The 12,395-nt window shown below is 37.7% G+C and overlaps 1 protein-coding gene across 1 annotated transcript; it reads right to left on the bottom strand.

Annotated features, from left to right (window-relative positions):
* Positions 1 to 232: 232 nt before the first annotated feature.
* Positions 233 to 11,470, bottom strand: LOC148064185 (dual specificity calcium/calmodulin-dependent 3',5'-cyclic nucleotide phosphodiesterase 1C-like). The gene is made up of 3 exons (XM_087810381.1): positions 11,389 to 11,470; positions 786 to 836; positions 233 to 453 (listed from the first exon to the last, which is right to left on the bottom strand). The coding sequence occupies exons 1-3, from the start codon at positions 11,468 to 11,470 to the stop codon at positions 233 to 235; spliced, it is 354 nt and encodes a 117-aa protein (XP_087666507.1).
* Positions 11,471 to 12,395: the final 925 nt, after the last annotated feature.

The following is a 12,395-nucleotide window of genomic DNA, read 5'->3' as shown; positions in this document are numbered from 1 at the left end:
AGTTTCATGATCTGTCTGATGACATGTTGACCTTATCAGAGCCACATAAACACAGTCGAGGGGTCACATGTTCCCCCACACCAGGTCTGGTGTCCATCTATAGTCTCTGGTCTTGAATCTACAGTCGTGGTCGTCGCTGGTCTTCGTCTCGACGCCTTCACGCCGTTCCTACTTTCAATTTTTATCAACTCATAAGTCACGAGACCCTCGTCACCAGGTCAAAGGTCAAAGGTCACTGACGTCCGTGCGTCTCAAAGTAAAAAACGAGTCCATGACGCGTTTCAAACCTGATGGCGGTTCTCTCGGTGGCGTCCGGCTGGTCGGTGGCAGGAAGCTCGTCGGCCAGGATCTCCTCGGGGCTGCGGGGGTCACTGCTGGGGGCCTTCTGCTCTTTCCCTTTGATGCCCATCCCCGCCGTGATGGCGTTCCATAGAGCGCTCTGGGACTTTGAGCCTGTCCATCAAATGTCACACAATCCATACATCTTTCATATTTAGGTGCGACTGCAGGCTTTCATGGATGTAAATAAAATAAACGTGTTGACATTTGAAAGCGTCAGGAAAAAAACAAAAAGGGTCGCGTGTACAGTTGTCGAATGCTGCCCTCTAACGGTCACATGCGTGTACTGCTGTGATTCAGTGTGTAACGAACATTTCATTCAAATAATACATTTTTCAATCGGGTTTCTTTGTAGCTTAATGGTAAATTTTTATCTTTAAATCAGTCCACATTATTTAATCGATATTAAACCTTTTTTTTAATGATTAAATAACGATTTTACTCACGTGAAAAACTGGCCTGTGGTCTACTGGAACTCTCTGTATCTTCGTTTGCCACTGTAAAAAAAAACGAAAACAAAATTTAAAATGTGTATTTTTCGAGTGTACTTGTAATTCTAAAGGTGTATAGATTATTGACTCAAACTCTTCCATATCAAGCAGGAAAATAAACACTGGAATTTCACGCTAAAACATATTTTTAAAGCACCTAAACAAAAAAAAAAAAAAAAATGTACTTAATAACAAGGTTAAGTATGCAGTAGTTAACGTTGTCCTCTAGAGGGAGACAACCAAGAGTATTCAGCATCTTTCGTTTGGAAACGTTACGACTTTTTTTCTAACGTGAAAGAAACAAGACGTGAAGATGATAATATATTAAAAAAAAAATACAGTAAATATAATTCATTACTTTAATATTTTGTTGAGAAACTATTTGCTTGTGAGAACATTGATTAAACTAAAGAAAAAAAACCTCTTGATTGTATTTAAGTAAATGATAAAAACTCTCTGTTATCTTAATGACTATTGATACTTGTTGTGCTTCGACAGACTTGTGTGTAATGTAATGACTTGTTGTCGAGCGACAGCAGCCGCTATAAAATTACCTCTGATCGAGGAGGGAATTGTTGAGAGTCCAGGACAATTAACTTTTCCTCTTAACTAACACGGCGCAGGAAACAACACTGAATAAATTAAAGTTGTTTTTTTTTTTTAAAGGTGTCGTTGGCTGGAGGGATTTTTCATTTGTGTTCTCATAATGTTGAAACAACCTTTTCAATTATTCATCCCATTCAGATGCTTGTTTGAATTCATCTTTCACTGGGACTCGATCGTTTTTTAGAGATATATTTGAAATACTGCGCGTGTTGAAGCAGGATTTAACTCGTGCGACATGAATGAAAGGCAAACAAACACAGTCTTTGACGACGATCACATGTTTTATGGCTGAGAGTTAATGAACCGATCGCTCGTCAATTATTCCTTCGGCTCGCGCGTCGATGTCGTGACTCGCCGAAGACGAGACTTTAATGACTTGATTAATTGATAATCTTTTCATATTTAATTCATATTAAAGAATCATGGCCTCTCTTTAGAATCCATGTGCTCAGCTCTTCGACACTCTCACTGAGAGATACACAACAATCTGTAGATGATGGCAGCAAGTCTGGTTCCAACAAGGACAAGGACAGACATCTGCGTAAGTCAACTGATAAACAGATTCTCTCTTAAAGACATCAAATCATGCAGTAACTTTCCTCAACCACCACGTGAGGCGGCCATCTTAGAAGTCAAGTGTTCAGAGTATCTGACCAATCATACATGTACAAATGACCAGAGGCGTTTACCTGAATATTCATACTATAAAGATCCGCCATTTCGATAAAACTTTGCGCTTCGCACTCGAAGACAACTCTTCAACTTCTGTTTGCTAAGAGCTCATGATCATGTGACTTGTTTCTATATTTTAATAAACAAGTATTTTCTCTTAAACTCATTCTTGTATCTGTTCTTCTTCACCATCACCACGTATCGATGCCGGGGAGAGTTCGGTTCATCGAACAAAACCCTAACATTACGAACTTAAACACGAGTAAATATTGTGTCGATCCTGCTGAACAAAAAAATATTCCGAGCTTCAATCCTTTAGAAAAACTGCAAATTGTCATTGATTTGCGACACATTAACCTTTGAGCGCAACGAATGTGTCTCCGTGTTTATGTTAATCCAATTTGTCGAAGAAGGAAATCAATCAAAGTCGTCGACTCTTGCTAACGAATAAACATCAGCTCGACTCGTACGCTTTCATCTTCTGGACGAACAAATGTATCTTTACATGACAGCAAGTACGATATTGATATCTTTGAGGCTCAATTTATCTCAATTATTCCTGTGTTTTTCCACCAAACAAATTCACAACACATCTCTTATCTTATCTTAACTGGCATCTTTATAAGTCAACATGTATCTACTTCAACCATCCAACCACAAACACATAAAATTACGTCATTCTTCGGTATTTATTAAGCTTTAAATTACACTTTTTCGTCCCCACCTCATAACACAAGACACTTGTTTGATTGTTATAATCTCCACTTGCCGGGAAAACACTGTGGCTTTCTTTAGGATTTAATTATTTCTTGACAAATCTAGGGTGTTATGAGTCGTACAAACTTGAATATGAGGCCCTCGGGTGCAGTAATACGCGGTGGAAGATGAAAGTGTTTGCGCCGAACATCATGTTTACATGTTTGTGTGTTTTGTTGTTTAAGAGTCAAACCATGGATGTTAATGGACTCGACTCAGAATCAGACTTTCACGGTCGAAGAACAGCTCGGGGTGTGTTATGATAAAATATAAGTATAATAGATATAATAATGAAAATAATATTATAGTAATACATACGTCTGCAGAGCATACAAACAATGTCATTGTGTGTTTAACCTCATCTTAAGTCAATTCAAACTCAAAGAAGTATCAATACTTAAACCTTACCTTTGACCTTTTGTTCTAGATGCCGTTTATTTACTTTAATATAAATATTAAATGTAAATTGTTGCAACAAACATTTTTTTTTGCATTTTTCTCGTTAACAAATACATATATTTCTATCCCTGTGGTATCAAAATGGAACAAAGTATCTGTTATAGTTGTATAAACCTTGTTCAAACGATCTATGTTTGTATTTCTATTACAAGAAAAATCAAGTTAATTAATGTTAATTATTGATTCCATAATTGAACATCGATGACCAGTTGTCGCGATGAAATTAAACCAGAAATAGAACGTATTAATTGGGCCTGTGATGACGGACAGATGGTTGTGATCGACCTATGACCCTTCGAATCGATCCTAACCTCCGCGGGATTAACTCCGGGGTTGAGGGCGACCATCTGCATCGTCAGGGGGTGAAAGTCCTTTTAATCTGGGATTCATATTTGAATCCTGTTGATTTAATAGACGCTGAAACTGTAACTAATCCCTGGTGTTTGTGATCGTCCGGCACACGCCACGTGGTAATTACACTGCATCAGATCATAATGTAATCTCTGGCATCGTAATCTGAGGCGGATTGTAATCTCCGCCGTCAAACTGTCGGGAGGTGCGAGCGCTTCATCCTCGCTCTCAGATCAGCCTCATTACGGTAAGAACGAGTCGCGACACGAGACTCTTCGTCCGGGAGGAAATATGAGCTAATGAGTTCACACCAGGAGGCTCTAATTCAGGAGCGACACGTTGGAAAAGGACATATTGTGTTCAGATACTAGAACGAGACTTGAAAAAAACAGACTTAAGACGTCTTAAATAATAACTATAATTGTTTTTTATTGATATTCTTTCCTTTTCTTCAAGTTTTCTTCACATTTAGGACGAAAAGAAGTGAAACTTTTCAAATAATTCAACTAAGAAATAGTGAATGAATAATAACCAGTCCAGGGAGTTCCTCGATCTGCAACATTACCCAAAATAATAGCAGGTTTTTTCTTGACTCTCACCCTGAGTAGCTGGGATAGACTGAAGCTCTCATGTGTTGGAAAATGAATGATTAAATGATATTTTTCCATCTTAAAAGTCAAAGCAAATGATGATAACGTGTTTTATTTTGCACAGAAAGATGATCTGAATCCGAACTGGTCTGTCAGGAAATTAGTTCTATTGATTATTAATGTCTGAAATGTGTTTTGTTTTGAAAGAAAACTGTATTTTCCCTGAAGTAACAATAGTCTGTGACTCTTGACACGTCGTTTGAGTCGAATTTACTCCGAAAATAAACCTGTAAACGAGTGAAAGTGAGTGAAACACAAACACTACTTGATTTATTTTGACTGTCCGTGAATATAATTTAGACGTTAAAACGGTTCTAAAACACGCCTGATTTAAATGATCAAGTGAGTTTAGAGCTTCAGCAGATTCAAGGGAACATATCAAATGTTTGACTTTTATCATCACAAATTTCATTCTTTTAAGAATTTTAATTCTTTGCGCTTGATGGATCTACTGACTCCTTTAAGAAACATCTTAAGACGTTTCTATTTGTTCAGGCTTTTCCTTGATTTTCTGGAACTCCTGTGTTGTTCTCAGTATTATCTTGATCTTTAAAGTATGTACTTTTTTGAGTATTGTTTTGATTGTTTAAGCGCTTTGTGACCCTGGTCTGGAAAAGCGCTATATAAATAAATATTACTTACTTACTTACTTACTTACAAAGAAAGATGTCAGACTGAGGTCAAGGATGTGTTGCTGGAGCAGCAGCAGGAGAGAGAAGAAGATAAACGATGATGGAGATGAACATCTTGATCATCTTACACTTCTTCAAACAAATTCCAGTTTTTCTCTTATTGCCAACATTCCTACTCTCTATCCCTTATCTTATCTTAAATACTAACATATTTACAAGTCACAACATCACCAACATGAATCTACCTTGAGTTTGAGACAAGCATCCAGCGGGCCACAAAAAAATGACCGAGCGAACAGATTTTGGCCCCCGGGCCATGATTGATGTGGTTTAGGTTTCTGTCATCATGTCAAGAGTTTCTCTGGCAGGAGAAGTTGTCGCACGATAATGAAGCAGGTTGTGTTCAACAGGACGGTCCAGTCGATGAAGCACCAGCGTCAGGAGTCACGCTTCAGAGGCGGTTCTGGACCGAACACTGTGTGTTGAAGCGACTCCCAGAACCAGTCGGATAATGATTGTGACACTTCTAGGTTACCATGACGACGCACACAGCTGGAGTGTACGACTGTGATTTTGTCCAGGAGAAAACTAATGACGAGGGTGTTTTATCTGACAGTTTTATGAAGTTGTGAGGATTTTTGGACACTATATGGTTCTGATGCTACTCTGGCTGAAGCCATCGACCATTATCATGATTTCTATACGATATATTCAGTTCATGATATGATTCAATACAATATATTCAACTCATGATATGATTCAATACAATATATTCAACTCATGATATGATTCAATACAATATATTCAACTCATGATATGATTCAATACAATATATTCATCTCATGATACGATTCAATACAATATATTCAACTCATGATACGATTCAATACGATATATTCAACTCATGATACGATTCAATACAATATATTCAACTCATGATACGATTCAATACGATATATTCAACTCATGATACGATTCAATACGATATATTCAACTCATGATACGATTCAATACAATATATTCAACTCATGATACGATTCAATACGATATATTCAACTCATGATACGATTCAATACAATATATTCAACTCATGATATGATTCAATACAATATATTCATCTCATGATACGATTCAATACGATATATTCAACTCATGATACGATTCAATACAATATATTCAACTCATGATACGATTCAATACAATATATTCAACTCATGATACGATTCAATACAATATATTCAACTCATGATATGATTCAATACAATATATTCAACTCATGATACAATTCAATACAATATATTCAACTCATGATACGATTCAATACAATATATTCAACTCATGATACGATTCAATACGATATATTCAACAAGTACATATGTGTCGTATTGTCCAGTACTTGACTCTGGTGTTGTGATAGTGTAGTAACAAGTACATATGTGTCGTATTGTCCAGTACTTGACTCTGGTGTTGTGATAGTGTAGTAACAAGTACATATGTGTAGTATTGTCCAGTACTTGACTCTGGTGTTGTGATAGTGTAGTAACAAGTACATATGTGTCGTATTGTCCAGTACTTGACTCTGGTGTTGTGATAGTGTAGTAACAAGTATATATGTGTAGTATTGTCCAGTACTTGACTCTGGTGTTGTGATAGTGTAGTAACAAGTATATATGTGTAGTATTGTCCAGTACTTGACTCTGGTGTTGTGATAGTGTAGTAACAAGTATATATGTGTAGTATTGTCCAGTACTTGACTCTGGTGTTGTGATAGTGTAGTAACAAGTATATATGTGTAGTATTGTCCAGTATTTGACTGAGGTGTTGTGATAGTGTAGTAACAAGTACATATGTGTAGTATTGTCAAGTACTTGACTCTTTGGGGGCATCATAGCTCAGATGTTAGAGTGGTTGCCTGCAGTCCAAAAGGTTGCAGGTTCAATCCCAGCTCCAGACAAGCTTGTGTCGTTGTGTCCCTGAGCAAGACACTTTACCCTGATTGCTCCTGAGGGCAGATTCGGCGCCATGTGGTGCAGCCTACTCCCATCAGTATGTGTGAATGGCTGTCAAAGCGCTTTGTGACCCTGGTCTAGAAAGGCGCTATATAATTAGAGATTATTATTATTATTATTATTATTAAGTACTTGACTCTGGTGTTGTGATAGTGTAGTAACAAGTATATATGTGTAGTATTGTCAAGTACTTGACTCTGGTGTTGTGATAATGTAGTAACAAGTATATATGTGTAGTATTGTCCAGTACTTGACTCTGGTGTTGTGATAGTGTAGTAACAAGTATATATGTGTAGTATTGTCAAGTACTTGACTCTGGTGTTGTGATAATGTAGTAACAAGTATATATGTGTCGTATTGTCCAGTACTTGACTCTGGTGTTGTGATAGTGTAGTAACAAGTACATATGTGTCGTATTGTCCAGTACTTGACTCTGGTGTTGTGATAGTGCAGTAACAAGTATATATGTGTAGTATTGTCCAGTACTTGACTCTGGTGTTGTGATAGTGTAGTAACAAGTACATATGTGTCGTATTGTCCAGTACTTGACTCTGGTCTTGTGATAGTGTAGTAACAAGTATATATGTGTAGTATTGTCCAGTATTTGACTGTGGTGTTGTGATAGTGTAGTAACAAGTACATATGTGTAGTATTGTCAAGTACTTGACTCTGGTGTTGTGATAGTGTAGTAACAAGTATATATGTGTAGTATTGTCCAGTACTTGACTCTGGTGTTGTGATAGTGTAGTAACAAGTATATATGTGTAGTATTGTCCAGTACTTGACTCTGGTGTTGTGATAGTGTAGTAACAAGTATATATGTGTAGTATTGTCCAGTACTTGACTCTGGTGTTGTGATAGTGTAGTAACAAGTATATATGTGTAGTATTGTCCAGTACTTGACTCTGGTGTTGTGATAGTGTAGTAACAAGTATATATGTGTAGTATTGTCAAGTACTTGACTCTGGTGTTGTGATAGTGTAGTAACAAGTATATATGTGTAGTATTGTCCAGTACTTGACTCTGGTGTTGTGATAGTATAGTAACAAGTTACTTAGTTCGTGTTTTCAAACCAAAATATGTCCGAACATCAGCTTTAAAAACTTCACTGTATCCTCTCGTCCTCAGTCATCACCACAATATTGCAGGGTTTCATGTCAATGACTGCTGCCCTGTAGAGACCGGGAGTTTAATTGCAACACAAAAATGAACAAATGCCAAGAACATTTGCATATTAATTTTAAAGACAAAATCAAGGCACTTAAATGTCTCAATTTACAAGTGAATTAATCTTTTCTAACAACATGTTCAAGAGTGGATCAAGTTATTTTCACAGGACTAGTGAAACCGCACTTGCATCTGAAAACGAGTCGATTCCTCAGCGTTGAAGAAACTCCTAAAAAAGTTCGGCAGTTTGTTTGGAGTATTTTCAGCTCCTACTGTCCAGTACTATCAAGTTCTATAAGTGCAGCGAGAGACGACTCGTGAAGCGTCGCACTCACTGTTTCTCAACATCGTTGGCGGAGTCGCGCGAACATAAGTTTGCGTCGACAAATACAAGGAAAGGCCAAGAGAGTTGAGATCTGCTGTCGACGAGGGACGAGAAACACAGAGATTTGATGGAGATAATGAGCTGTTATCTGGTCCAGTCACAGCAGGACGTCTGAACCGGCAGGTTTTTAAAAAAACCATGAGTTTAGACTTAAATACTTTGAAACACAAATGCTTTTAATTAGTACAAATGCCAGGTGTAGGTGTGAAGACTTGGATTTCTAGAACACTTTCCTTAATAGATAAACATTTCTATGAACTTGTCGAACTATAAGAAAATAAACAACGTTTTATCTATAATCATAATAAAGGGTTGTTACAATATTTAACCGTAACATGTTAATAATTATACTATGTCTATAATATTAATAAATGCAGGTTTACAAGTCGGATTCAAGAGAAAATATATAATATAAGTAACTCTTACTTTTCACTTGCATGGCTTCTATGTTCTGCTGCCTCAGTCTGGACAAGCGAAAACTAAAAATCCAAATTCACCCAAAATTCAAACTTCATTCATTTTCTACTCACGCTCATGTCGACTAAAGCTTGGGATTATTTTCAGAGTAATCTGCTCTTTTGAGTGTCAGTTTGATATTTACACTGAGACACTTGGAACTTTGACTACAATCTCAAAGTAGAATCAACTCAAAGTAGAATCGCTCTAGTAGAAGAACTCACATTTCTCCGATCCTTAAAACTCTTCACTGGTTTCCAGTTTCTTTCAGGATCAACTTTAAAATTCTGGTTCTTACTTTCAGATCTATTCATGGTCAGACCTTCCATCAGTGATCTGATCCAGCCTTACACCCCAGCTCGGGCTCTGAGGTCTGTGGATCAGAATCTACTTATGGTTCCACGCACACGGCTCAGGACCAGAGGAGAGAAATCTTTTCAGACTGTTGCTCCTAAGCTTTGGAACGATCTTCTCTCTCTTTGCTCTTGATGATCTACTGACTCCTTTAAGAAACATCTTAAGACGTTTCTATTTGTTCAGGCTTTTCCTTGAATTTCTCGAACTCCTGTGTTGCTCTCAGTATTATCTTGATCTTTAAAGTATGTACTTTTTTGAGTATTGTTTTGATTGTTTAAGCGCTTTGTGACCCTGGTCTCGAAAAGCGCTAAATAAATAAATATTACTTACTTACTTACTTACTTACTTACAAAGCTTAAAATGAACACTTGCTTGTTTATCTTTTCTGAACAATTCTTCTCATGTCGAGGCTTCAATCCCAGAGGACGTTACAGACGAGAGTAGTTTGAAGGTATTTGGATGTTTTAAGTGTCTTTTTGGTTGAAGACGAAGACAACTGAGCTCCAGTCGCTACATTAAAATGAACAAACAGTTTTGTCTTTAACTCTAAAAAGAACAGATTACTAATAATCCCAACATTAGTCGACAAGAGGGTGAGAAGAAAATGGATTTATATTTAAATTCATAAAATAACCACTAGCTCTGAATATATCACGATATTATTTTCCACGATACTGTTTTGATTACTTTAGTTATTTAATGGTTCATAGTTTTTAAAAGAAGTCTGTTTAAAATAAAATAATTGACAATTAACATTCATTCACGCCATGTCCATGTTTGTGTTGCAATTTAACTTCCGGCCTCTAGATGGCAGCAGTCTTTACGTTCTAAACTAAAGGAAGAATGAGGCGATGACTGAGGACGAGAGGATACAGTGAGTCCAGCAGCTTTTAAAGCTGATGTTTGGACATATGTTGTTTTGAAAACAAATGAAAGCAGTTATGACTGAGGACGAGAGGATACAGTGAGTCCAGCAGATTTTAAAGCTGATGGTTGGACATATGTTGGTTTGAAAACAAATTAAAGCAGTTATGACTGAGGATGAGAGGATACAGTGAGTCCAGCAGCTTGTTTATCTTTTCTGAACAATTCTTCTCATGTCGAGGCTTCAATCCCAGAGGACGTTACAGACGAGAGTAGTTTGAAGGTATTTGGATGTTTTAAGTGTCTTTTTGGTTGAAGACAAAGACAACTGAGCTCCAGTCGCTACATTAAAATGAACAAACAGTTTTGTCTTTAACTCTAAAAAGAACAGATTACTAATAATCCCAACATTAGTCGACAAGAGGGTGAGAAGAAAATGGATTTATATTTAAATTCATAAAATAAAGCACAACAATTTTATCGTTCATTCGTGTTGATATAAAGTCATGTGCAATAAGCTCCTTGGCAGGGGTATGAACTCTCTTGATGCCGTTTGTTAACATTCAATTGAAACTTACGATTGCTTCTGCGAACGCTGGAAAATGTTTTCCATTTGTTTAAAATCCAAAACCATTCCAAAAATTCCCCTTTATGTTATTGTTATTATTTAGGTATATAATTAGATTTTGAAAGAATGAATTTAAAGCAAAAAAAAAAATAATAATCCATTGACTTTTTCTGTTGATTCTCTGGAGGAAATGGCGAAGGGACACCCTGGAAAGCTCCTCAGTCCACTCAACAGTTAAGGAAGAGGATTAACTAAAGTGGTTCAAGTATTGACAACAATGGACGGTTTATCATCTGCATATAGTTCAACTTTGGGGGAAACAAATGCATAAAACTTCAAGGAAAAAAACTTGTTTCATTCTTAGTTACGAACTAGTTTGAAAAATCTCAGTTTGGATGTTTAAGGAACAAACTTTCATTGCTTTAACTTCAACCAAACAATCCTCACGTTCTCTCCTCGTCACGTTCCTCAAGAATCTAAACAAGTGCCTCAGAAGTTCACCGGCGCTCTGGTTGTCAAGACGATGGAACTCGCGGTGATGTCGGCGTCACTCGAAGCCGCCTCGTTACCATGGAGTTCGGCGGCGCCAACTTCACCGGGAACGCAGCGACAGAACAGCATCTTACCGATGGTGATGTTGAAGCCGTCGATGCTGAAGGTCGCACTCCGACCCTTCCTGAAGCGGTGCTTCTTGGAGTTGGCTTCCATGGCTGACCCTCCAGTCGCCCCTCAGATCAGCTCCTCTAATCTGCCAGGTGAAGCCTCCTGGTTCTGCCGGAGCAACTCTTGCAGAAAAAAAGAAGGCTCTCCTCCTCTCTCTTCTCCTCTCTCTTCTCCTCTCTCTCTCTCCGCCGGCGAGGAACTGTCCAACAATCACTTCTTCTGTGGATAAAGAGCTGCTCCTCACCTCCTCGTCAGCGCCGGACAAATCTCTCGCTCTCGCCTCCTGTCACACCTCAACGAGCTCATTTCAAGAAGCTTAAGGCTCTTGGGTTGTGTTTCTTCTATGGATCTCCCTCCTCCCTTCCTTCCTCCCTCCTTCCCTCCCTCCCTCTCTCTCTCTCTCTCTTTCACTCTGTCCCCGAGAGGTACAGTAGGTGTGTAGTGGCTTGTGTCGGTGGTTGTGAGGAGGACATCTCTGGAGGACCTCAGATAAACATGGCTCCTCCTCGAATTATGCCTGTGATGTTAGCCGTCAAGAGTCAGTCCTTTAGTGTGATGGTGTGTGTGTGTGTGTGTGTGTGTGTGTGTGTGTGTGTGTGTGCGACAGTGATTATTATTTTAGTCTTGAGCTCAAACCAGTCGTGAAATCAATATTTATTTTAATTTTCTAGTCGACGTTCTTCTCTAAATCACTCGCAGGATCTTGACGAGATGACTTTTGTTATTTGTAGGTTGTGTCAGAAAATCAATAAACTTCAACGATGTTTTTTAACAATATTCATATGAAACAACACTGTATTGACTTTTTTGATTAGTTTTGGGCTTTAAATTCATTATCATATCATAGTTATTTATTTAAACATTTCAATAAAGTGTGTATATAATACAATAATTGTATTTTTTTTACATCTACAATTAACATTGCAGTTGTTAATTAAGATTGTTTGTTCATCTTCGTGTTGCAATGAAG

This window comes from Callionymus lyra, chromosome 16, assembly GCF_982586985.1.
Source record: "Callionymus lyra chromosome 16, fCalLyr1.hap1.1, whole genome shotgun sequence".
In the NCBI taxonomy this organism is placed as follows: Eukaryota; Metazoa; Chordata; class Actinopteri; order Syngnathiformes; family Callionymidae; genus Callionymus; species Callionymus lyra.
This window is presented reverse-complemented; position numbering and strand designations above follow the sequence as displayed.